This window comes from Leuresthes tenuis, unplaced genomic scaffold (assembly GCF_036924035.1).
Source record: "Leuresthes tenuis unplaced genomic scaffold, fLeuTen1.0.hap1 SCAF_20, whole genome shotgun sequence".
Lineage (NCBI taxonomy): Eukaryota > Metazoa > Chordata > Actinopteri > Atheriniformes > Atherinopsidae > Leuresthes > Leuresthes tenuis.
The window spans coordinates 23498653-23526371 of record NW_027325374.1 but is presented as its reverse complement, the minus strand read 5'-3'; the positions used below and the strand labels follow the sequence as shown (position 1 = coordinate 23526371).

Here is a 27719-nt window from a genome sequence, read left to right as displayed (position 1 = left end):
CCCTTGGCCCCTCCCACGGGTGGTGAGCCCGTCGGAAGGGGGACCCACGTCATCATTTCGGGCTATGCCCGACCGAGCCCCATGGGCACAGACCCGGCCACCAGGCGCCCGCTGCCCACATCCGGGCAAGGGATCACGAGGTCCAAATTTTTTGTTCATCATAAGGGGTCTTTTGAGCTGTTCTTTGTCTGGTCCCTGATCTAGGATCTGTTTGCCTTGGGTGACCCTACCAGGGGCTTAAAGCCCCGGGCAACATAGCTCCCAGACTCATTGGGGCACGCAAACTCCCCCACCACGATAAGGTGACAGCTCAGGAGGGAGTCTGTCGGAGCCATTAATTGAAATTTCATTCTGTATATTTGTATATCTGAAAACCTGTCTATTTCGCAGGAGCTCAGTGAATTCCAGCGTGGTACTGTGATAGGATGCCACCTGTGCAACAAGTCCAGTCGTGAAATTTCCTCACTACTAAATATTCCACAGTCAGTGGTATTATAACAAAGTGGAACTGATTGGGAACAACAGCAGCTCAGCCATGAAGTGGTAGGCCCGGTAAAATTACAGAACGGGGTCAGCAGATGCTGGGGCACATAGTGTGCAGAGGTTGCCAACTTTCTGCAGAGTAAATTGCTACAGACCTCCAAACTTCATGTGGCCTTCAGATTAGCTCAAGAACAGTGCGTAGAGAGCTTCATGGAATGGTTTCCATGGCCGAGCTGCATCCAAGCCATACATCACCAGGTGCAATGCAAAGAGTCGGATGCAGTGGTGTAAAACACGCCGCCACTGGACTCTAAAGCAGTGGAGACGCGTTCTCTGGAATGACGACTCACGCTTCTCCATCTGGAAATCTGATGGAGGAGTCTGGGTTTGGCGGTTGCCAGGGGAACGGTACTTGTCTGACTGCATTGTGTAAAGTTTGGTGTAATTTTTGGTGGAGGGGGGGTTATGGTGTGGGGTTGTTTTTCAGGAGCTGGGCTTGGCCCCTTAGTTCCAGTGAAAGGAACTCTGAATGCTTCAGCATACCAAGAGATTTTGGACTATTTCAGGCTCCCAACTCTGTGGAAACAGTTTGGGGATGGACCCTTCCTGTTCCAACATGACTGCGCACCAGAGCACAAAGCAAGGTCCATAAAGACATGGATGAGCCAGTTTGGTGTGGAAGAACCTGACTGGCCTGCACAGAGTCTTGACCTCAACCCGATACAACACCTTTGGGATGAATTAGAGCAGAGACTGTGAGCCATGCCTTCTGTCCAACATCAGTGTCTGACCTCACAAATGCACTTCTGGAAGAATGGTCAAAAATTCCCATAAACACACTCCTAAACCTTGTGGAAAGCTTGTCCAGAAGAGTTGAAGCTGTTATAGCTGCAAAGGGTGGGCTGACGTCATATTAAACCCTATGGATTAGGAATGGGATGTCACTTAAATTCAGATGAGCCAAAGGCAGATGAGCCAATACTTTTAGCAATATAGTGTATATAATTCACATTACTACTGAAGATTTTCTTTGGTTTAACAGTCATATTGTAAATATGCAGACATATGTCTTATATTTGGACAACAATGATGGAGCACCTCTTTCTGGTGGAGACTGTCCATGTCCTCCAGAGCTTGCTTGGACCTTCGCTTCTCTGTTTCAAGACGATCTGTCAGACAAACAGGAAATATCTATTGGGTTTCACATGAGAAAATGGCATTCTCGATGAGCGTTTCTAATTGGTTACCTTCTGCCTGTGCCAGCCGCATCTTGAGCTCAGCTGTGCTGTTGGTTAGCTCCTGCTTCAGCTCAAAGATCTGCTGCTGCTGAGATTTACATCTACGTTCCAGCTCCTCCACCTAACATACAGTTATTACTAACCAAATAACTGGGTTCACATATCACAGTACTCACTATGCAACGTTTGTGTGTGCTATTAAATTCACACTGTACTTAATAGGCAGGATTCCTACTTTATTCCTGAGTTGGCCATTGTTTCCCATCAGGTTTTGGATCTCTCTGATGAGCTTTTCCTCTCTGAGTGCACAATCCTGGAGAATGGAGAGATTATGTTAATCACTTTGAGATGGTAATACAATACCTTGACAAGCATAAAGCTTTAATTTTATGATAATCAACATCTAATAAAGCTTTTTTTATTTTGCAAAATTTTGTTATTCAGGTTTCTGACTCACACCCAAGTGGACATGGAAATAGAACATTATTTACCATCATATTTGGAACATTTCTGACAATGGTGCATTACACGCCCAACGTCAAATTCAGTCAGTTAGCTGGCGTAACATCAATGTTGTAATGGAAAATTTTATTTAGCCCTATACTTGTGTCTCATCATGCTTAAATCACTTGTAAGACTGGATATTCTTTCCCAGGCATTAGATGCACAAGATGTTACAGTACAATATTTCTTATGTTACTTGTGAAACTTGGTCTCCTTTTCCCAGGCATCACTTTCGTTTTACGCACTCCTCAAGGCCGTCCAGCTCATCAAGAGATAAGAAGTTAGCTTGCATATTCTGATACATAGGCATTTTTTTTTCTTCTCCTGTGTTCGGGTATAATATGATATGCACTGAAACTGTAAGTCAGAGCTACACTCTGACATAGGTGCTCTGTGTTGAAGTTTTGCTCTCTGTTGTACAAGAACAAGTACAAGTACTTTTCACTTTAACAGTGCTTGGATAATCATGATTACTTTTTCCACTACAAACGTCAACAGTATACCCTTGCCATATCTAATTTTATCAAGACTGCAAATGCTAGCTGCCCAGTTGGCTTACTAAAAAGGCAAGAGTTTGAACTTGGAAAAATTAGAGTCTGTCTTAAAGTGAAGCAATGACATTTTAATGTCAATTTCACATTCCTCGAACCACAGGCCGGGGAGGTCATTCCTCATCAGTTCTGAGGGAAGACCTGTTGCTCCACCTCTCCTACTTCTCCCTGACATCCACAGTGTTTCCTCCTAAAATCATCAGGAATTTGGAGTCTTTTTTTTCTGGCTTTAGTTGACATTTAGTTGCCAGCTCAATTAGCTGTTCCCATTTGTCAAAGACTCTTGTGTTGGTATGGCAACTCATCATAACAGAACTTTAGAAAAGTGTCTAAAATACAAGGAGCAGCACAGCATCCAAACTAGTCCAAAAAATATTTCACAAATCCCTTTTTTGCTGGAAAAATAGCTGAGTATAAATCATTATTCACAATACTATCAGAGCAACAGGAACTTGCTGCCAACTACGATGCAGTCTATTCTAGTAATATTAATATTGTCACGAGCTACGCTTTGATTCATGTCTTGTCTCATCATTTCCTGTTTTATTTTGAAATATTAACTTCCCTCTCGTTTCAGGTACCTCGCCCTTCCTCCTGTGTCAAGTGTCTGATTGTCTTCCCTGAATCCCAAAGTGTTTCCACCTGTTCCTCATGGCTCCTCATGTGCTCAAACAGTCTGCGTCTCCCTTGTCTATGCCACTGTGTTGTGTTCCTTTCATGAGCCTCACTCTAGCGCCTTGATAATTTTCATAGCTGTACTCTCCTTATCCATAGTTTTTGAGAGTGCTCAGGAGTTTCACAGCCTCTTGGTTTGCTCTGTCGGGAGATCCTCGAACCTACTGTTGTTTATTAATAAACACTCTTGATCTGAAACTGACCCTGCATCTGTGTCCTGTGTCTGAGGCCCTGAAAGTCGTCATCACAGTCTCCTGGGTCCGCCTTCTGAGCCCCTCCCTCCCACCCTGGCTTGGGGATGCCTGGGAGCCATCCCTTGAGGGGGGGCTGTGGCCTTCGCCAGAGGGAGCCCAAGTGGGCTCGCCTCTGTCCTCATCCGTTCTGAAGAGGGTCCTACCAGTGGAACAGCCTCCTCCTGGTTGGTCAGACGAGCTCCCACGTTGCCGGAAGCCTGGCCGGCCACTGGATCGGCTCCTTCGCCATTGGTCGTCTGGTCGACTACCAGACCTGGGGCCTCGTGTACAAAGGGTACGTACGCACAAAAAAGTGGCGTACACACTTTTTCACGTCAACGATCAGATGTATCAAGAGCGAAATGACCGTGGAAATGTGCGGTGCCTCACGCAAATTTCAGGGCTGTCGTACGCACTTTTCTACAGCGGTTGTTTCTTTGGCGACACTTACAGGTGATGTTGGGAAACTGTTATAATGAATAAATTTAAACACAATTTGTCCTCAGAATTAGCGATGTGCACATCTGAGACACATGAACAATTATCACTGATAAACAATTAACACACCCATGTGTCTGCAATTACAGTCAGAGTGAATAAAAAAGTATGCGCAAAGTGGTGCAATGCATACTATTAAAAACAATGGCTGCTTTAGCGGTGTTGGAAGACATAGCAAATGGTGCAATAAGGAGAGAGCGTGTATTTAGAGACAGGCATGATTTGTTGGAACATGAGGACAAGTGGCTCATCAGCCGTTTTAGGTTCCCGAGGGCAATCCTCCTGGAGCTATGCGCAGAGCTGCGGCCGGCGTTGGAGCGCAAGACCACGTTGGGGTTCCTGGCAACCGGGGCATTTCAAAGGGAGCTGGCCGACCGATCGGGACTGTGCCAGTCGACCCTGAGCCGAGCCATGCCAGCCGTGTAGGATGGGATTATCCGCATCTCAGCCAGGTATATCAAATTCCCATACAATGCAGCTGAACAGGCCAACATGAAAGCGCAATTTGCAGCGACAGCCGGTTTTCCTAATGTAATCGAAGCTATCGACTGCACACACATTGCTATAAAAGCGCCATCACAGGATGAATTTGTGTATGTCAACAGGAAGCAATTCCATTCCATCAATGTACAGATCATTTGTGATGCGCAAATGCACTTAACTAACATTGTGGCGAGGTGGCCTGGTTCAACGCACGGTTCTCATACATTCTGAGTAACAGCATTGTTGGGAACAGACTACAAGCTGGCACTGTGCGCGACGGTGGGCTTCTTGGTGAGTAACTTTATTCGTGTAATTGTCCTAATATTATTCCCCATGAAGTGCATTGAGCATGTGCGCAGAAAATTTCTATCCCGTCTTCACAGCATAATAGTTGGTGGTTAAAGTTAGTAACTTGCTGTTTTTTTGCTGGTTGAACAACAGCTTAAGATCTTTCTAACAAGCCCCTGATCATCTCTGTGCGCACATGTTAATAACCCCGTGCTTGTGAAATGTCTCAATTAGTCTCACCTTTTCCCCGGTGCACTTCTGCTCTAGATTACTGTATGAACACATTTGTTGTGAGTTACACAAATGTAGGTATTTACCTTGGGGGTAATCAGAGTCACCCACATGTGGTCCCACCACCCCTGAGAGAGCAGTGTTACCCATAGTTGTGTCGCCTCTCTGTTCAACTCCTCAACATTAAAGGCCTCGCTCACGCTCTCCCACCCACTCCTCTTACGTTTGCTGCTTATATCGTAGGACAGCGTGCCAAAGAGCACATTTTTGCGGGCCTCCACTTCAGAAAGTAGCACCTCCATCTCACTTTCCATTAAGTTATTCTTTTTTCCGTTTTATGCATTCTTTATTCTTTATTTTCTGATCCTGCAGAGAGGGGAATCGCAGGTGCAGGGCTCATTTAAATATGATTTGCATATTCAAGTAGGGGCGTGGACGGGGGGGGGAGTCGGGTACTCTGACATGTCCGCTCAATTCCACGTTGATTGGGATGTACAAACGAAATGTGCTTGGAGTCACGCGTGCGCACATATTGATACATCTGGATATTTTTGTACGTGCATTTTGGTTTGAGCGTACGCCATGTTTCAGTAGGAAATTCACGCAAGTCTTTGTACATGAGGCCCCTGGTGCCAGATGCCTGGCTGTCCGCTGGGTCAGCTCTCTCGTCACTGGTCATCCGCCGGGTCATCCGCTGGGCAGGCCCTCAGTCCCTGGTCAGGTTTTGCCTCTTGTTTCTTCCCACAGTTTAGATTTAATTGTTATCCAGCTCAGCAGCGCTTTTTGTTCCTTTTGTAAATAAATAAAGTTTTTTCTTTAATATCTGCTTCTGGGTCCTACCTCATCCACGTCATGCACAACCCCCATCTACGCCGGTTGTGACGCATGCTGATCTTTCTTTTCCTTCTTGGCAAATTTGCACCTGGTGCCAGATGACATTTGCATGCTCCAGACATCCTGAAAAGCCACTTACCCACAGTGTAAACAAAGTTGTTCCTCTGCAAGAACACCAACAGTCTCTAGGCCACAATACTGAAGAAAAACTTTCCTTTCACGTTCAAAAGACTGATTTTTCGGTGCAATCTCTTGGTTTCCTTAGCTAGGAAATTGTCTCTGAATGTATGAACTGGAGTAATTTATAATTGAATTAATTGGATTTGATCGGATTATGATTACAATGAATTGAATTCTAATTGTCTTGAATTGGACTGTATTATTGAAGTGCCTTGAGATGACATTTGTTGTAATTTGGCGCTATATAAATAAAACTGAAAAATTGAAATGAATTCAATTGATTTGGTGGAACTGCATGATGCCATGACGCCATGCCTTTGGTATATTTCCCCTTTCCCAAGCCACCTTTATTAGCTTCCAGAGGTACCTCAGGACACCAGAGGTATTCTTATAGAGTCTATATGGAATGCCATTGAGCCCAGGTTCTGATGCTGTGCCTACTTCACTGTTCTCTCGAAATCATTCCATGTAGAGGACCTGGCGTCCAACAGGTGCTCTGGTGGCTGGAGTGGTGGCATGTCATCTGGGATGGTGACTGGCACATGCCTCTGTTTGTCAGAGTAGGTCTGCCTCAGGTGCTCCTCTAACACCCTTACAGGTACTTTAAGGGTCTTTCTCCTTGACAAAAAGGTTTTTGGTAAATCTGTAGGATCTTTGTAGAAGGTAGTCCTAGTTCGCCCTTTCTTTTTATGTCGTCTAGTATTCTGCTCTTCGGTGTGATACAATAAACTTCTTGATGTCATTCTTTAGTGCCTCAAGTCCTTTCCTTTCCATTTCAATGGCATTCTTTCAGGTATCTTCCTTTTTTCACTAGTCGGTCGGTCAAGTGTAGTCTTTTGCACTTGGTCATTTTTTTGCAATGTTTTTTCACAATGTTTCAATGAAGTGATGAGGTAAGGAAAACCCCTGATGTTCAAATTACACCCTCTAGCAGAAAATGGCTTTTTCTTTTTGCAAAGGAAGTGCTCAAAAGACCTTATCTGGAGGGAGAATTTCAGGGAGAATTTCTCAGCAACTTAAGAACCTGAAGCAGATAAGCAAGGTTATCTCATGCGAAAACATGAGCATTGTCAATCCTGCCCAATCTAGCTACATCACATGGCAGAATATACTGATACTATTTCTATGTACTGAGGTTATAGTAGGCTTATAATACACAGAGGACTTTCTTGTAAAATAAACAATGATGTCCATCATCATTCAATAAATCAAGTTTATCTCTGTTTGAGTGAGTGTATATGGAATGAATCACTTTCTATCTAAGCATGTGACAGTATTCTGGAACTTTCATCAATACAGACAAATCAGATCATTTACAAGACTGTGCTGTGTAGCTTCTAGTTTTCACTTTGTGAATAAGTATGTCTCTGTCAGGGTAAAATGTGAACTTGGGGGGGGGCTGGGGGTATTTTTGTAGGAACTACTACACAGGCTACACAAGTTATTGTCACAAATACACACTCTCTCTTACACAAATACACGGCTAATTTAACACAGCTGGGCACACCTTTTTAAACAGGCAAATTATTATTTCTCATCTATCCATAAATGTGCGTGCACGCACACACAACACACTCATGGTGAGCCAAGACCGGGCATGTGTTTTGGTTGCATTCATAATCCAGCGATCCATTATATTCCCATTAGCAAAATGCAAATGCCAAAAAACATTAAGAAAAAAAGCACAATTTCTTTCTTGATTCACTGCTTTGTTCTCGCTCTTGTCATTCACTCATTACTTCGCTCGACCCTTGCTTCTGTCATAGTTTCATTCTCTCATTGAACAGAAATGAGGGTCCCAGTTGAGTGTAGTTCTTATCAAATAAACAACAGCTATATATCAAACTTTCAGTGCTGCCTCCAGTGAATGTCACACTTTACTTCATGGCATTAATGACCAGAAGTTGTCTCTTCCTCCTACCTCCTCTTCCTTCTTCCTAAGTCTGCTCTGTTGCTCCTTCTGTTCTTCATTTTCAGCCCTCACTCGAGACAGTAGTTCTCCCATGCTCTGGTTTTTCTGCTCAGAGAGAGCAATGGCAGCTTCTGTCATTTGCAACCTGCACAATAACACATTAAACCATGACACATACAGTATATGATAAAAGCTGCATTGTTTGGTCAACTGATAACATGTCTTTTTCAAAGGTCCACTTATCCCTCCTAAATGAGATTTACCAGAGGCACCTAATCTGCCAATTGTGGTTGTTATTTCAAGTATATGAAAAATGACCACAAAATATCAGTTTTTTGTCATTTGTTGAGTATATCACCTTCGTCTGTCCATACTGTATCAAAAAACAGATTTACTTAACAACTAAAAAACCCAGACAACTTCCATTAGGTACTTTTTCACATTTCTGTATACTGAGCACTGAACACAGCAGATGAAATGATTACTTGGCAGCCAGAGAGTTGACAGCCGACTTCCTCTCATTCAAAGCTTCTTGGAGTTGACAAATCTGAATAGAGGTTGACCTAATGTGAGAAAAAAGTGGATCAGGTCACAACTGCAGATGATGCAAAGTGATCATTATACAAACTTTATTTAAAAAGTGAAAAGCTAAAAGACATTCTATATTTTTCAGGGTTTATTTAATTCAAATTAGAAACATTGAAGGTTAAAGACAGATAAAGATAGCTATAAAACTATGGAAATAGTCAGTGGCTATATACAGTATCTCAACTGACCTACTGGATCGTCCCATCTCCTCCCTCTGCCGGTCTATGGTTTCCATCAGTCCAAGGAACTGAGAGAGAAAAGAGAAACAATTACTGCTGTGGCCATAAAGATCCGAATCTTGCTCCCATTTCTGCTTTATCTTGTCTGTTGAATGTTTGTTGTTAGGTTTTTCATTTGAATTTGAGTTTTCTGTTGTCCCTGTTTTCAACATTATCAATTAAAACATTAACTAAATTGGGGTCACACTGTTATGTTGATTTGATGTATATTATAAAACATACCCTGTCTTGTGAATATGTCAGCAAGTTGTATTTTTCTAAACCTTTTTCTGAAAACTGTCCAATTCTTCTTTAAATGAAATTGAACAGTAAGAAGTAACTCGAAAATTTCTGAAGAAATTTTGACGGGTGCCAAGCTTCTGCCCGTCGACACAGAGAGGCTGTGCAGTGCTGAGAGTTGCTAGTTGCCAGTCAAGCATTAGATATTACAAATCCAGTCTGAAATATGATATTCGGGCTTGTTATGGTGAAACCTGCCTGCTTTAGACAGCATGAGTGAGGTTAAACACACAGAAAGACGGCCTAAGCCAGACAGACACAGAGGAGGACAGGCTGTGCCCGCTGAGAACAAACCGTTTCAATGGATTTATAAGTCACAGGTGAAAACAAAATTGTCCTGATAATAGTAGAAAGGTCTGCTGAAGACAGTTATGTAATTTATATGAAGGTCCTGTATATAATACAGGTTTTATAGCAGTTTGAACACAGCCCTCACTGTCAGCTTAAAGGAGAAAAGGACATTCTGTTTATAATGGAAATGTGTGATTTTGCTCTGAATCTGAGGTGATTTGAGAGAAAAGCACAAGTTACAGCACAAAGATGGTGAGAAGACATAAATAGCTTCATTTTGAGTTTGAATTTATCCTGGTTTGAGAGAAATGGTGGATATTAGAGAGGTTTGAGTCTGTTATTAGTGTGGAGGTGTGAGTGGTTTCCTTAGAACAAACAGCTGTTTCAATGGATTTATAAGTCCCAGTAAAACTTTTTTTTAAAACTTTTCAATAGTAGAAAGGTCTGCTGAAGACAGTACTGTCATTTCTATCAAGGTCCTGTTTAAAATACAGGTTTTGTAGCAGTTTGAATACAGCCCCCACTATCAGCTTAAAGGAGAAATCGAGAGGCTATTTATAATGGAAATGTGTGATTTCGCTCTGAATCTGAGGTGATGTGACAGAAAAGCACAAGTTACAGCACAAAGATGGTGAGAAGACATAAATAGCTTCATTTTGATTTTGAATTTATCCAGGTTTAAGATAAATTGTGGATATTAGAGAGGTCTGAGGCTGTGATTAGTGTGGAGGCTGAGTGGTTTCTGTGGATTCCCCTGTATTTCTAATGGAGAGGGACTGTGCTGTTTCTTTTGCCATTTTGTATTAGGAGCACACATAACACAGGCTGGCATAAAACTGTTACAATAGGCCAGCCATGTTGGCTCATTGTCTTTTTGCAATAAGTAGGAAGATAAGTATCACTCTACATGAGGTACTTACTCTAATATGATATGGGCACTAAAATTGGTACTGCAGTCAGCATCAAAATAAAAAGTAGATGATTATTCAGCTGCCGTGGTCTTGACTAGCTTTTGTTGAGTTTACTGGTCTGTCTTTCCATATATGTTATATATTTTTAATGTAGGGGATTATGGGATCTGTATATAAAGTGAATAGTCACTAGACTGCAAATTTTGAAAATACATTTCAAGTCTTTAGAGCTAACTTGAAGTTTATTCCATCATATGTAAAAAGGATTATATGCCTATCAACTTGCAAGGAAATGCAAAGAAAATGAATAAATGAGCTCATGGATCTTTACTCTTCTTTCAGTTATAGATATTTCAAAATCTCAATACATGAAGTTTTACTGGGTTTCAAAGCATTCCTGTGTGGTTTGTCTCAGTGAAAATCCATTTAGCATGGATCACCAAGGCTGCCTCCAAAGCTCCAAAAACAAACAAATAAAAGCTGCCTGCCTGAACAATCAGCCCCAAGGTTCTGTGACCTTGCAGATTTGGAAGCGCTGGGATTTTATGCCAGGCTTCCCCAGTCCACAAGTCAAACTATCTTTGAGCAAGACACTGAACCCCACATTGCCCCAATGCTTTTACTGGTGAGCATGTGCGTGTATGATAAAGAAAAAGCTCTGCATACCAACAGATAGCTGTAGCTAGAAACTGTAGAAACATAGGTGTGAATGTGAATTGTAGAGTAAAAGTGCTTAAAGTGGTAGATAAGAAAAGAAAAAAACTAACCAAAAAGGCAATATTGACATATCTTTAAATTTTTCATATATATAAAAAAATGAAAGCAAACATATAAAAGCACACCAATATTACTAAGCTGATGGACATTGCCTCATGTGTCGCTTACCTGCCGGCCCTTCTCCTCCTTCAGCATTTGAATCTCCCTGCTGAGGACTTGTGTCCTGCTGCAGTTCTCTCTTAAGGTGGACTGTCTGTCTGAGTTGTGCCCTGTGATCTGCTCTGACAGGTTCCAAAAGACACAAATACCAGCATGTCAACAAGCAAGTATGTTACACATGAGCTTTCTGGAGAATGTGCAAACAATTCTGTTCAGACTTTTTCTGCAGCTCCTGTTCTCATATGTGCTTAACAGTAGAGTCTGCACTGAAGAAGCCTTCTCCCAGCTGGAAATGTGAGGAAGGGGACCACACAGATGACACAGGATAAAGGCTACACTGTGGAAATCACTGTGCTTTGTTTATTGCACTTTGAGAATGAATACTGTTTATGTTGATCCCAGTATCAGCTGCATTTGAATTATTCCACAGTATGACTATGAAGCATCAACTCATTCCAGCATACACACTCGGTAACAGTAAATGTTATACTGTAAAGGCATAGCTGTTATGTTCATATATTGCTTCACCCTGATATATCACTTGGGAGATGGCTTGAAACTCTAAGAACTCCGGAATGAATGTTGAGGATATTTGGGTTTACCTCCAGATCAAAATTTTAGAAGTGCAGTGTGCTTGTGAAAACAGCTAAAAACTTACCAAGTGCTTTAAGTACGTCACTGGGTGTGTTGTTCCCTGCCATCTCCAGCTGCACTATGCTCCAGTTTTTTCGGAGTGCCTCGAGCAAGGATCTGCCACCCAACAGACCAATGTTGTTCCACCTTAAATCTGTAAACAGTAAGAGCAGACCTTTATCCAGTCATAAAAACATATATCTATAGATAGAGTTGTATTTATATATGCACTTCAAAAGTACATTTATAAGTCACATAAAAATCAGATTTTATTTTGCAACAAAGAACCAAACTCTTGTTTTGTGACATCATCTACAGAAGGCTGAGAAATGAAAGTTCAAAATGTGTCTTATTTTCAACTTAATAAAAAATAAAATAGGAGTATATCCTCATGATGTTTACATCAGATGTGATATTCCTTTTCTATTCTTGTTTACATGTCATAAAGAGGTTTCTGGTGAGGGTTGTACTCCATCAGGGCTGCCCTTTGTCACCGATTCTGTTCATAATTTTTATGGACAGAATTTCTAGGCACAGCCAGGGCGTTGAGGGGTCTGATTTGGCGTCCTCGGGAACTCGGCTCTTTGCTTTTTGCGGATGATGTGGTTCTGTTAGCGTCGTCGGGTCATGATTTTCAGCTCTCACTGGAGCGGTTTGCAGCCGAGTGTGAAGCGGCTGGGATGAGAATCGGCACCTCCAAATCCGACACCATGGCCCTCAGCCGGAAAAGGGTGGAATGGCCTCTCCGGGTCGGGAATGCAATCCTTCCCCAAGTGGAGAAGTTCAATTATCTCTGGGTCTTGTTCACAAGTGAGGGACGAATGAAGCGTGAGATTGACAGGCGGATTGGTGCAGCGTCTGCAGTGTTGCGGGCTCTGCACCGACCCGTCGTTGTGAAGAAGGAACTGAGCCAGAAGGCGAAGCTCTTGATTTACTGGTCAATCTACGTTCCCATCCTCACCTTTGGTCCCGAGTTGTGGGTAGTGACCGAAAGAACAAGATCGCAGATACAAGCGGCCAAAATGGGCTTCCTCCGCAGGGTGTCTGGGCTCTCCCTTAGAGATAGGGTGAGAAGCTCAGTCATCCAGGAGAGGCTCGGAGTAGAACCGCTGCTCCTCTGCATTAAGAGGAGTCAGATGAGGTGGCTCGGGCATGTGGTTAGGATGCCCCCTGGACGCCTCCCTGGTGAGGTGTTCCGGGCACGTCCCACTGGGAGGAGACCCCGGGGAAGACCCAGGACACGTTGGAGGGACTATGTCTCTCGGCTGGCCTGGGAACGCCTCGGGGTCCCCCCGAAAGAGCTGGAGGAAGTGGCCGGGGACAGGGAATTCTGGGTTTCTCTGCTCAAGCTGCTGCCCCCGCGACCCGACCCCCGGAGAAGCGGTAGATAATGGATGGATGTCATAAAGAATAGTCTAATTATTGGCTCATCTCATGTCATTATGTCCCCCTTTGCAACTGAAATGTTTGCATCCATTCAAAGTCTTAATCATATCCATATCCCTCAAACTCAGATCATGAGCGATCTCAGGTTACTCCCTCACCCCAAAAACTTGCTTTTTTTTTCCTGCAGCCTTCCTGTTCGCCACTGAATCCCATCTGAGCTGGTGTTACCCCATCTTGTGACAGAAACAAGCATCCAATTCACAAAAAAAGCCCAAAAGAAATAGGACATAATATTGCAGTTAAGGCATGACCTCCATAATGTGAATAAGATCAGCATACTTCAACTTCACAAAGTTCAGTGAATTTATATGTATTATTATTGTATGTCCATGTGAGGTAATCATAAAATGCAGATTGCATGACCGTGTCTATTTCAGAGTAACTTTTTAATCAGATTAAATCAGAATATTGTTGTCTATGTCAACATAAAGAACATCCAAAATCCAATTTGGCCTTTCAGGCTCATCCCTTTTTATTCTACTGGTGTTAACGCTGATGTACTCCAGCCCAGGGTCCACTTTCATTTTATCGTGCGTTACCTAGCTCTTCCAAGGTGCTGTTGCATCGGAGTGCGCGAGCGAGTTCAGATGCTCCATGGTGGTTGATCTGGTTGTTGCGCAGGTCCAGCTGTGTCAGCATGTTGTTGGAGGCTAAACCGTCACAAAAAAGTGAAAAGGCCTCTTCCCATGACCCCAAAGCATTCCACTCCAAAATAAGCCTGCAAACACAAATCAAAGATGCATCAGGCTCTGAAATGAAATGCTCCCCAGTGCATTTTACTTCACAATGAGAAAATCTGGTTTAAGTGCTTATCAAAAATCCTTTATAGGATGATTTGCAGTATTAGATGTATTAATAAAGAACTCATTTCGGACCTCCTGGTCACAGGAGGAGAATAATGGCCAATTCCAACCTGTGTACGGTTCTTCATATAAAAGCAGGATACACTGCCTCGCAATCTGGCTGACTAGCATAAAATTTCAAGTGAAAAACATGATTTTACAACAGTTTTTTACAGCAAAGCCCCCCAACAAATTAATCAGTCGTGGTTATCCTACACCACATAGAACAAAAATATCAGCAACATGCAATAGCCCATGTCTATGGCAGGAAATTATGTTGTCACAACTGAGCATCCTTCTCATATTAGAGTTTTCATTAAAAAAAAAAAGAAGAAAGAAAGAAAATCTAAGCATCACATTCTACACAGAAGCCGGTCAGGATTTTATAGTTAAACACAATGTTAAAAGTGACAAAGATGTGTTGACTTACTAATCTATAAAGACATTTATTCAAATAGAATTTCTTTAAAATCAGGCAACACCATTTATTCAACTGTAGTGGTTAATAACTGAAGGAGACGAGTGAGTGTACAGGCCGGCAGAGTCGTGTGACAGAAACAACACCAAGAAACCCAAAGAGGTGGGCATAAACGTCAGATCCTTGGTGAGGGTTCCCCATCTTCTGTTGAGAACTAAAAGAAGATGGCATGTGAGGAGAATGTGACATGGAGGAGAATCTTAAATTCTATTCTGAATTTAACAGGGAGCCAATGAAGAGAAGCTAAAACTGGAGAAACATGATCTCTCCTGTTAGTTCTCATCAGAACTCTGGCTGCAGCATTTTGGATCAGCTGGAGGCCTTTCAGAGAATATGTGGGACAGCCCAATAATAAAGAATTACAGTGGTCCAATTTTGAAGTAACAAATGCATGAACTAGTTTCTCTGCATCACCCTGAGACAGGATATTCTTGATTTTAGCAATATTACAAAGGTGAAAGAAGGCAGTCCTAGAAACCAGTTTTATATGTGAGTCAAATGATAAATTTTATTTTATTTAATATCTACATGCTTCCACTGGCTCAGATTATAAGAAACAACATAACAAGTTATCATAACTATGGTGATGACACACAGCTTTATATCTCAGTATCATCAGGTGGCCATGGTCCTGTACAGGCCCTGACTAAATGCATAGAGCAATTAATGGATGGATGTGCCACAACTTTCTTCAGTTAAACATGGACAAAACAGAGGTGGTCGTCTTTGGACCAAAAGAAGAGCGATCAAAAGTCAGCACATAGCTTCAATTACAACAAATAAAAACCACTGATCAGGCCAGAAATCTGGGTATAGCAATGGACTCAGACTTGAGTTTTCATAAACCACATTAAGACTGTTACAAAGTCGGATTACTACCACCTGAAGAATATCTCTAGGATCAAAGGATATATGTCTGAACGGGACCTGGAAAAATTGGTCCATGCACTTATCTTCAGTCGATTAGATTACTTAGTGTCTTTACAAGTCTGACTAAAAAGTCCATAAAACAGCTGCAGCTTATCCAGAGCGCTGCTGCTCCTGTCCTCACAAGGACCAAAAATGTAGATCACATCACCCTTGTCCTGAAGTCTTTGCACTGGCTTCCTGTCTCTCAAAGAATAGATTTTAAAATACCCTTGTTAGTTAATAAAGCTTTGATGGTTTAGGGCACAAATATATTAGTGACCTCATTTTACCAAAAGAACCATCCAGACTACTCAGGTCCTCGGGTACAGGTCTGCTCTCTGTCCCCAGAGTCAGAGTCAAATAGGGAGAAGCAGCTTTTAGTTCTTATGCTCCAAATATCTGTAACAAACTTCCAGAAAAATGCAGGTCTGCTGAAACTCTCAGTTCTTTTAGGATTCTTTGAGGTAATATTGATGGTGATCAATGAAGATTTCCACCATACCTCCCTGCTACACAACAAACTTTTGAATGTTTGTCTGCTGATGTTTAAAATTTTTATTTAGTTATTTATAGCAGTAAGTCAAAGTCAAATTTATTTGTACAGTACATTTCATGTACAAAATAATTCAAAGTGCTTTACATAAATAAAAGCCTTGCAGCAGGGAGCAAAAAGATAATTCAAATATATAAAAGAATATAAATAGAAAGAAATAAAATAATTAAAATGAATACAAACAAGCAACAGTCTCGGTAAGTTAAAAGATATCGTGCAGATTTCATGCATAGACACATGAGAAAAGAAATGTTTTTAACCTGGATTTAAAAATGTTTACATTTGGTGACAGTTTAATCTCCTCTGGCAGTTTGTTCCACTTGTTTGCAGCATAACAGCTAAATGCTGATTCTCCATGTTTAGTCTTGACTCTGGACTGGACCAGCTGACTGGATCTAAGAGCTCTGCTGGGTTTATATTCTCTGAACATATTACAGATGTATTTTGGGCCTAAACCGTTCTGGGATTTGTAAACCATCAGTAGGCTTTTAAAATCTATTCTGTGACTGACTGGAAGCCAGTGTAAATATTTTAAAACTGGTGTGATGTGTTCAGATCTCTTAGTCCTGGTTAAAACTCTAGCAGCAGCGTTCTGGATGAGCTGCAGATTTTTAATGCTCTTTTTGGGAGGTCCAGTTAAAAGACTATTACAGTAATCGAGTCCAGTGGAGATGAATGCATGGATGAGTTTCTCCTGGTCTTTTTGGGAGAGAAAACCTTTAATTCTGTTGATGTTTCTGAGTTGGTAAAAAGCTGCCTTGGTGACAGCTTTGATGTGGCTGCTGAAAGTCAGATCTGAGTCTATCAACACTCCAAGGTTGCAAACTTGATCAGTGATTGTAAGGGCCCGAGTCTCAAGGTATTTACCAATGCTGACCCTCTTCTCTTTGCTACCAAACAGGATGATCTCAGTTTTGTCTTCATTTAATTGTAGAAAATTCTCTCTCATCCAGGTGTTTACTTCCTCCAGACACTGACACAGTACGTCTGCTGGGCTGCAGTCGTCTGGTGACAGAGACACATAAAGTTGTGTATCGTCTGCATAACTGTGATAATTGATGTTAAAGTTCTGCAATATCTGACCCAAAGGGAGCATATACAAGTTAAACAGAAGAGGTCCAAGAATTGACCCCTGGGGGACTCCACAAGTCATGGCCACTCGCTCAGATTCATAGCTGCCAATTGTAACTCCGGCCTTCTAAGTAGGACCTGAACTAGTTAAGGACCGCTCCAGAAAGTCCAACCCATTTCTCCAGCCTGTGCAACAGGATTCTGTGATCTACAGTATCAAATGTAGCGCTGAGATCCAACAGAACCAGGACTGAAACATAACCAGAATCAGTATTCAACCTAATGTTGTTTAACACTTTGACCAGAGCTGTTTCAGTGCTGCGATGATGTCGGAAACCTGATTGAAAGTTATCAAGACTTCCACTTTCATTCAGAAAGTCATTGAGCTGGTTAAATACAACTTTCTCAATAATCTTGGATATAAAAGAGAGGTTAGAGACAGGTCTGTAGTTGTTCATCACAGAGGCGTCTAGAGTTCTCTTATTTAGGAGTAGTTTAATGGCAGCTGTCTTTAGTGACAGTAGCATATCTTTAATAATATACAGCAGCAATATAATTTCCTTTGAGTGATTAGTAAAGTAATACACAATTTAATTCAAATGTATAGGTTCTCACCTACGCAGAGTCTTGTTACATGCCAACACCTTTCCCAACACCTCGGCCCCAGTCGATCTCAGGTTATTTCCCTGTGAACAATAATATTCATAAACTGAAAGGCATATTTAATGTAATAAAAACCCATTTTCCTCTGTGTGTAAACAGTATAACTTGACAGACATTACCTTTAGATCTAGGAATTGTACAGTTGTGTTTGTAAGCAGTCCTGTCAGAAGTATTTTGGCACCTGAGTCACACACAAGAATAGAAGCAGACAGTTAGACTAGAAAAGCGTTATACAAGTACAGTCTATTTACATATTGTCACACAATAATAATAATAATAATAATAATACATTTTATTTTAAAAAAAGCGCCTTTCCTGACACTCAAGGACACTTAACAACACATTAAAAACACAATAAATAACATGATACAAGTTAAAAAAGCAATGAGGCTAGAGGGAGAATGCAGCTTGATATTAAGAGGGGTAAAGAGTCAACGTTGCGGATGTCTGGTGGGAGTGAGTTCCAGAGTTTGGTGCTGAGACGGGCAGAGGGCACAAAGAGGTGGAGGAAGGAGGAAGACCTGAGGGAGCGAGAGGGGATGGTGATGGAGAGGAGATCAGACAGATATGGGGGGGCGAGGTAACTCGGGTGACTGCGAGTACACTCCAAGTATTGCGAAATTTGCTGTGTAAGGTTCCTGATCACTCTGGAATTTGCAAGTAGGGACCATGGTTCGGGCTGGCTGTTGCTCAGGAGGAAGAGCAGTCACCAATCAATCGGAAGGTCGGCGATTCAACTCCCGGCTTCCCTGGGCCACATGTAGAAGTGTCCTTGGGCAAGACACTAAACACCACGTTGGCTACCGATACATCCATCAGTGTATAAAAGTGTGTGAATGCATAGAAGAAAGCACTGTGTAGCCCAGTGTTTCTCAATTCTGGTCCTCATGACCCACCGCCCTGCATGTTTTCGATGTTTCCCTCCTCCACCACACCTGATTCAAATGATCAGCTCGTCATCAAGCTCTGCAGTGGCCTGATAAGGAGCCATTCATTTCAATCAGGTGTGGTGGAGGAGGGGAACATTGAAAACATGCAGGGCGGTGGGTCATGAGGACCAGAATTGAGAAACACTGGTGTAGCCTAAATGGACTTAGATGCTGTGTGAGTGAATGGGTGACATGTAGTATAAAAGCAAATTTTTCAGCTAGAGTAGGAAAGTGCTGTACAAGTACAATCCATTTACCATTTATACCATATATGCTTAGATACATTTGTCCTTTGTTTGTTCGAATAATGTTGTGAGCTTAGTCAGGAGGGGAGGAACAAATAAGAAGAAGGAAAAAGGGAAGGAGGTGTGGTTGTGTATGGTGTAGTTTGCCTTGTTGGTACTATGTGCTGCGGGTGCATTGGGGACCAAAGAAACCTTGTGGTGAGAGGTGCAGGATGTGCTAGGGGGGGGTGTACATTGGACATTAAGGCAGAGCCCTCCATCTTGTTTGTGTGTGCTATGTGGTGCAGTGAAAGAGTCAGAACTTGGTTTTAGGGTTAGAATTGATTTTGTTTTGTTTATTTCTGTTTGTTTGTTTCTGAAGTTTGTGTTTTGTGTGTGCATGTGGGTGAGTGCGTGTGTGTAAGCTTGACAGGTCTACTTATTCCTTGTGCCACAGGTCTTCACTGTTGTCAAGTCTCAGTCACTCATTAGCCATATTGCAACCACAGATACAGTCATGTGAATAAGAAAGTCCACCCCTTTCAATTCTAAAGTTTTATATTTTACAACATAAAAACTAATTATTTTGGTTATTATCAAGTCTTAAAATAAAGTAAAGATGAGTAACAAGATTAGATGAGATATATACTTTATTCATCCCACACAGGGTAATTTACTTGTTACAGCTGCATAAAAGAAAGTGTAGTAAACACTACAGAATTATAGTAAAAAGGGCAGGAACACAAACAGGTGGCGTATCACACTACGTCATTATTTATTAAACAAAAACTAAGACAAACATAGAGGCAATCTGTGAAAAACGAAGTGAACCATTACCGCTGGAGCATTCAGGTGTGTGTTAACACGATGCCAAGGAGGAAAGACATCAGCTTAGACAAGCAATTTTTGCTGCTCATCAATCTGGGAAGGGTTATAAGGCCATTTCCAAACCATTTGGAGTCCATCATTCTACAGAGAGAAAGATTATTCACAAGTGGAAAACATTCAGGACAGCTGTCAATCTTCCCAGGAGTGGACGTCCCAGCAAGTTCACCCCAAGGTGAAAAAGCCAGGAGCTACATCTCAGACTCTACAGGCCTCAGTTAGCATGTTAAAGGTTAAAGGTCATGACAGCACAGTTAGAAAAAGACTGAACAAGGATGGCTTGTTTGGAAGGGCTGCAGGAGAAAGCCTCTTCTCTCTAAAAAGAACATGACAGCACAGCTTAGGTTTGCAAAGCTGCATCTGAACAAAGCTCAAGACTTCTGCAACAATGTCCTTTGGACAGACCAGACCAAAGTGGAGATGTTTGGTCATAATGCACAGCAGCACGTTTGGAGGAAACCAAACACAGCATATCAGCACAAACACCTCATACCAGCTGTCAAGCACGGTGGTGGAGGGCTGATGATATGGGCTTGTTCTGCAGCCACAGGACCTGGGCACCTTGCAGTCATTGAGTCCACCATGAACTCCTCTGGATACCAAAGTATTCTAGAGTCAAATGTGAGGCCATCTGTCCCACAGCTTAAGCTGGGATGAAACTGGCTCATCAACAGGACAATGATCTCAAACACAGCAGCAGATCTACAGCAGAATGTGTGAAAAAGAAAATAATCAAGGTGTTGCAATGGTCCAGTCTGAGTCCAGACCTCAGCATGACTGAAATGCTGTGGTGGGACCTTAAAAAAGACATCAAGTGTTTTTTTCACTGGCTGACACAATTTCTTGAGCTCTTCGTGACATGCTTTGGTCAAAATCACAAAGAGAGACTGTACAGCAGCTCCCGTTTCTTACATCAATATACAGTTGAAACCAGAAGTTTACATACACTGTATAAAAAGACACGCTTTTTTCCCCTCACTGTCTGACATGAAACAGACAATCACTTTTACTGTTTTAGGTCTGTTAGGATTGCCAAAATTATTTCTATTTTCTAAATGCCAGAATAATGAGAGACGAATTTTTTTAGATCATTTCTTATTACTTCAAAGTCAGAAGTTTACATACACTAAGATTACTATGCCTTTAAATAATATGGGAAATCCCAGATGATGATGTCATGTCTTTGGAAGCTTCTGATAAGTTTATTGACAAGATTTGATTTAAGAAAGGGCACACCTGTGGATGTATTTTAAGGCACACCTGAAACACACTGCTTCTTTGTGTAACATCATGGTAAAGTCAAAAGAAATCAGCCAAGATATCAGGAAGAGAATTGTGGACTTGCATGAGTCTGGTTCATTCTTTGGGTGAAATTTCCAGATTCCTGAAGGTGCCAAGTTCATCTGTTCAAACAATTATATGCAAGTATAAACACCATGGGAATATCCAGCCATCATACCGCTCAGGAAGGAGACGGATTCTGTGTCCCAGAGATGAACATGATTTGGTCCAAACTGTGCATATCAACCCAAGAACAAAAGCAAAAGACCTTGTGAAGAGGCTGGCTGAAGCTGGTAAGAGTGAGTCATTATCCACAGTGAAACGTGCACTGTACCGACATTGGCTGGAAGGCCACTCTGCCAGGAAGAAGTCATTACTCCAAAAGAGACATACAAAAGCCAGATTACAGTTTGCAAATGCACACAGGGACAAAGACATTAATTTTTTGAGACATGTCTTGTGGTCGGACGAAACTAAAATTTAACTGTTTGGCCATAATGACCATTGTTACGTTTGGAAAAAGGGGGAAGCTTGCAAGCCTCAGAACACCATCCCAACTGTGAAATACGGGGGTGGCAGCATCATGTTGTGGGGTTGTTTTGCTGCAGGAGGGACTGGTGCCCTTCACAAAATAGATGGCATCATGATGAAGGAACATTATGTGGAAATACTGAAGCAACATCTCAAGACATCAGCCAGGAAGTTAAAGCTTGGACGCAAATGGGTCTTCCAAATGGATCACGACCCGAAGCAGACTGCCAAACTGATTACAAAGTGGCTTAAGGACAACAAAGTCAGTGTTCTGGAGTGGCCATCACAAAGCCCTGATCTCAAGCCCATTGAAAATGTATGGGCAGAGCTGAAAAGGCATGTGCGAGCAAGGCGGCCTACAGACTTGGCTCAGTTACACCAGTTCTGTCAGGAGGAATGGGCCAAAATTGCCAACTATTGTGAGAAGCTTGTGGAAGGCTATCCAAAACGTTTGACCCAAGTCATACAGTTTAACGGCAATGCTACCAAATACTAATGAAATGTATGTAAACTTCTGACTTTCAAGAAAGTAATAAATGTCTAAATAACTATCTCTCTCATTACTCTGGCATTTAGCAAATAGAAATAATTTTAGTAATCCTAATTGACCTAAAACAGGAAAAGTTTAATCTGATTTCATGTCAGACATTGAGGAAAAAAAGATTGTGTATATTTATACAGTGTCTGTAAACTTCTGGTTTCAACTGTACACCTCTGGTCAAGCAGATCATTTTAGGATGTGCAGTTGGACCATGGACAGCTGGTAGCTACTGATCCGTCTTTTCGGCACAATCTCCTCGTGAGTTACACAGCTCAAGTTGTAAAAACACGCACACCAGAATATAATGGCTGCAGTGGAGATTTCACGCCGTAAATCCTCGGCTTCATAAACTCTGGACTTCGCTGACGCTCCAGTCCTCTGTGTTTTTAGGGGCTAATATTACGAACTGTTGTTTATTTCAATATTTCACCTGTACCAGCTGTTACCCACATACTGATGGTGCATTCAACAACAAATGGAAAATACCAACTGCTAAAACATTAAATACGACCAATTGGAAGTCAGATCTACTTGTTGGGATATAAAACATTAAACAAAGCCCCGGTTGAGCAAACTCTAAGATAATGATGAGATTTGATGTTAAAAAACTGTCAGCTTCCCACTTGTGAGCTGTGTTGGAAAGAAGAGTGGGAAAAGATTCCTCCTCAACCATGTGGGAGACTGATAACGTCACACAGAAAACCATTACTTCAACTTACTGCTGCTGAAGCTGCTGCAATCTGCTGGATCAGGGGTTCACTTAGTTTTTCAGCAGTGTTTTTCAGCAGTGTATTCAATAAATAAGGACACAGCTTGATATATCATGTTCTGGTGTTTATCTGAGACTGGATTTACTTCAGCATAAAACCAGAAGGATCTGATGATTCAGTCTATTATAAGGTGACAAGTCGTCGCCAATTTCCGGGGACAGTCCCCGCTTTGGGTGACCTGTCCCTGGAAAAGCTGTCACCGAAAATGTCCCCAATTTTGAGACTGAATGGGGGGGGAATGCGCACAGACTCAAAGTAACACCCGTTGTTACGGTAGCCATTTAACGCATCACCGGAGAATACGTCATTTGACATACAGACGCAGCAGCGTCAACAACAACAATCTAGAGTCGGCAAAAGGGAAAGAAAAGGAAACCAGCGGCCGCGATAAATGGTATGTTGTGTATTAACTTATTTATTTTGTGTGAACTGGCAGGTTTTTTTTTTGTTTGTTTATTTGGCAGATATTTTACCGCCGCATTGAAAATGTCCCTAATTTTCATTTCAGAAATCTGGTCACCTTAGTCTATTATGTACTGATACATAAAACCTTATAACTGAAAGAGGATGATCTACTTTTTCACATGACTATATATTCACAATTATATGTTCACAAACTGTTTCCTGCCAGGTGAAATACACATAATTAATACATCTGATCAAGCTAAATGTAGGCTTACACACCTTCTTCGCTGAGCATGCAGTCACTAAGCAACACCTCTGTAAAGAAAGTATCTTTCTGGAGGGCCCTGGCCAGCACACTGCAGGTATCTGCAGACAGGCTCTGCCCACTGAGGTCAAGTCTGGAACTCTGAACAGTCCTGCCTTTCTGGAGCTGAGCCAGGACACTATCTTGAGCTTCTACGCCTCCCTCCTTACACAGTCTCAGGTATGTCCGCCTGAAATCCTCCATCATGGGTCACCAGATTCCTGATCATCGAAGGTAAACAGAGCTTTCATTACTTCCTTCCTCTGTCCTTGGGGACATGTCCAGTAACTGGAGAAAATTATCTATTTTGACAATGATCACCTCACTTAATTTGTTCATATTTTCTTGGCTTGCTCCCAAAATGTGAGGATCCACCACGTTTTATTGTCTGATGTGACTGTAAACTTAAAATAACTTTTTTTATTCATGGTGTCGGTTGGGGCACACCATCGTTGATAACAGTTTTTAAATGATCGGCTTATCATTTTCACTCAATTGTAAAGTGACACTAAAGCTAGTTTATTACTTTTGACAAATCACTAACAAATACAAATATCAAATACAAAATGTACCGGCCTAATGAATCGCTGTTGAAATACACATCATACCTCCTTTAAGCTCATAGTCACGCAGCTCGCGCGGGGAAATATTTCTTTTTTTCCAACAAGCCAAAAAAGGAAGCGTTTGATGCTGTGTTCTGAATAATAATAAAGAGATCGATACAGGTAAAAGGAAAACACTTAAAAGAAAGAAAGAATAACAACACAAACCGAAAAGCTTGCAGGAAGTCACTGTCGTTGCACATGTACCAGCTGACATAAGAAGGAAACCAAACCAGTAACTAGGAAGTGGATTTCGGCGCAAAGCATCTTGGTCAGCGTAGTTCGAAAGCATACATTTCCAAGGTCACCCTGATCCTGTACCACGCAAATGACAGCAAACGAATACTGAAAAAAGTTTAGTCACAGAATGTTAGTCTTTGTCGGGTTATATCATGTTAGAAGAGATTGTAACTGCAAATAAAATGTGTTTGTTATCTTAATAAACCAGCAGATGGGAGTAAAGCAGCAGTGAGTCTCTTTATCCACCACTTCTCGAACTGAATCCTTTATACAGCGAAAACAACAAGGAGGTCAGTGAGGGGAGAGGTGTAAGAGAGGGTGGGGTTGGGATAACAGGATTCGGATGGAGGGACAAGTCAGCAGGGAACAGGAAAAATCAGGAAGGTGAATATGCAGAGACATTTACAATCATATTCAAATTAAAAGGAAGAACAGTTGAGTTTCAGTTAATCAAACCCTGCAGAATACTGAAGGAAGAGCTTGGTGAAGTTATAAGTGCAGATGTTGGGGGGTTGTCATGGATCTTTTAAGGAGAAGGCTCTTCCAGACAAGAGTGTTCATCCTTTTGGATGTTTAAAATGTCAAAGTTACTGTTAAATGTGATGGAGGGAAGTCATGAGTGTGAACATTATCAGCAAGCTGTGAGGGTGCAGGGAGACAAATGGAGGGGTTTCATATGCTGAGGCTGTCAAGAAGGTTGTAAAGTGTGCTGAAATAGGCCAAATAAGAAGAGAAGTCTGATGACAGAAGATTATGTGACAGTGAGCAGGTTGAACTTTCCTACAAGAAATATTGTGTGAAGTCCTTCCTGCTTCTAAAGAGTGCAGACGTTTCTCTGCTTCCTCCTTTATTCACTTTTAAATCATTTTACGTCTTTCCACAAGTCTTGGAAATAATCTTATACTTTTTGTTCTTTAATTCTTTTCTTTTAAGTGTATACTTGTAAACGGTATTAGCCCTCCGGTTTGCAAAGAGAATCGGACAGAACAATGTCTCCTAACCCTGCATTATCAGTGAGCTACACAGAGTGTGAGTGACTCTCTGTAAAGATAACACAGCTCGAGAAGAGGATTGAAACGCTGCAAGACATTAATGCAAACGAGTGATTTACTGACTCTATTATAGCTCCTGTGCAGGCTGTGGAACCTTCATGTGCCAAAGGACGAACTCAGATTTTTCTACGCGGGATAACAGCTGATGTGGAGCCTCACGCTGCAGACCTGGCTGACACACTTCCCTGGATGTGTCCAAATGACACTGGAATATATGGTGAAGCTCCATAACCGGCCGGTCCGACTGATAGCTCTTATTGGAACAGTGTTGGTGTCAAACCGATGTCAGCAACCCCAGCCAGGACCTGGTCTCATGTTGTCTGTCGCAGAGGTAAACCCAGCACGAAACCTAAACCTCCAGTACTCACTCCACCACCTGAAGTCCCATTGCATAATAGATATGACCCGTTGATTCCAAATACAATATGTGGTGATGAATGTAATGCAAAAATTAATAATAACATGAGAAATGGCCCCAAAACTCAGCCAAGGGCTAACCAGAATATTAGAAGAAGCCCAAATCCCACAACCACAGTGAGGACTACAGAAGCAATCTACACCTCCACACAAAATGGAATAGATACCACTCTGATTGGTGACTCTGTAACACAGTATGTCAGAATGGCAAAGACAGAAAATATAACTTTTTCTGATACATCAGTCATGGAACTGATAGATATCTTGCCGACCATTCTGTCTACACATCCAGATGGCATGAAGATCATTATACACACGGGGTCTTTAGATATTCTGAGAAGGTAGACTGGCTCTGAGATCCTGAAGAAAGACTGTGGGTAAAGGAATTGAACTTTTCAGCAGACCTATGTGTGCCTTGGCGTGCACACATAGTTATTGAGTTCATTGATAACGTCAATATCTTTTGGAACTGTAAGGAGCATTTCACACCTGATGATGAGCATCCAAATCAAACTGGATTCAGATTACTTGGTGCACACCTACGTCATGCCGTTGGGACAGCAAACCCAAACATGAGTGTACAGATGAGAGTGAAGGACACAGCAGAGAGGCAAACAACCCCCAGCCCTCCCCCCTCACCAGACACTTTACTCCACATCACCCAAGGTCTCCAAAGGATGTCTCTATCCCAGCCAGGACTCCAGGGACCACCATCTACCAAAAAAACACAGGGCACCCCCTCCCTGTACATCATCTGTCCTGGCAGAGCAGGGCACAAGGGGATGTGCAGGATGTTCAAGGAGCAGCAGCAGAGTTCAAAACAAAGATTACATGCCATGATGCGTTCAGGATTCCTGTTATAGTAGTCTTACTACTGACAGCTGTTCTGAGAACAAGCTGGGACCCAGTAGGATTCCTGTATTAGTAAAAGAAGGAATCAAAAACAGTCAACTTGCTGGGTGAATCTATCTAATCTGTTAACGGTACCACGTACAACTCAGAATACTCAGAGACCAGTTTAAATTCCACAAAGCTAGGTCTATTTAATATTAGAGCTCTGTCCAATAAGTCACTGTTAGTTAATGACTTCATAATCTCACACAATTTAGATTTTCTTTTTCTGACAGGAACATGGCAAACAGAGAGCACAAGTGCTACTGTTCTTGATGAAACAGCACCCCCAAATTTTAGTTTCATGGATAAATGCCAAAATGGGAGGAAAGGTGGGGGAGAAGCTGCCTTATTTAAAGATACATTCCAGTGTAAAGAGATCTCATTCTGTGATTTCACTTCTTTTGAATATCTTAGTTTTATTTTAAAAGGTGTTCCTAAAATTCTGTTCTTAATAATTTACAGATCTCCAGGATACTGTGCAAGTTTTATTGATGAATTTTCTGGATTATCGGCTCTTATCTTGACTGATTTTAACCATTTTATCTTGACCAGGGATTTTAACATTCACATAGATAATATGACGGATGGTAATGCCAAAGAATTTTCTTCTGTGCTGGACATGTTTGGTTTGTGGCAACAAGATAAGAATCAAGAGCACCTTGAGCAAACAGAAAACACCATGGAGAAACACCACTACAGTCAAAAACCTGAAAAGAGAAGGAAAGCTGAACGTAAGTGGAGGAAAACAAAGCTTC

At 41.8% G+C, this 27719-nt stretch overlaps 2 protein-coding genes across 4 annotated transcripts in view; one reads left to right on the top strand and one right to left on the bottom strand.

Annotated features, from left to right (window-relative positions):
* Nucleotides 1–24589, bottom strand: part of lrrc45 (leucine rich repeat containing 45) — a 46472-nt gene extending 21883 nt beyond the window's left edge. The window contains exons 1-13 of one of the 3 annotated variants that reach the window (XM_072373620.1): nucleotides 24530–24589; nucleotides 23735–23980; nucleotides 18009–18070; nucleotides 17842–17912; nucleotides 13913–14091; nucleotides 11953–12081; nucleotides 11304–11416; nucleotides 8887–8945; nucleotides 8596–8673; nucleotides 8120–8255; nucleotides 1957–2034; nucleotides 1731–1842; nucleotides 1582–1652 (exon numbers count right to left, since the gene is read on the bottom strand). In XM_072373620.1, coding sequence (XP_072229721.1) covers nucleotides 1582–1652; nucleotides 1731–1842; nucleotides 1957–2034; nucleotides 8120–8255; nucleotides 8596–8673; nucleotides 8887–8945; nucleotides 11304–11416; nucleotides 11953–12081; nucleotides 13913–14091; nucleotides 17842–17912; nucleotides 18009–18070; nucleotides 23735–23966 — 1320 coding nt within the window. In that variant the 5' untranslated portion in view covers nucleotides 23967–23980; nucleotides 24530–24589. The other 2 variants (XM_072373618.1, XM_072373619.1) reach the window with 2 other exon arrangements.
* LOC140278580 (DNA-directed RNA polymerase III subunit RPC4) overlaps nucleotides 23936–27719 on the top strand; it is a 60473-nt gene continuing 56689 nt past the window's right edge. Inside the window, exon 1 of the mRNA XM_072373621.1 lies at nucleotides 23936–23993. Within this exon, the coding sequence (XP_072229722.1) occupies nucleotides 23965–23993 (29 nt within the window). The 5' untranslated portion in view covers nucleotides 23936–23964. The remainder of the gene's footprint in view (nucleotides 23994–27719) is intronic.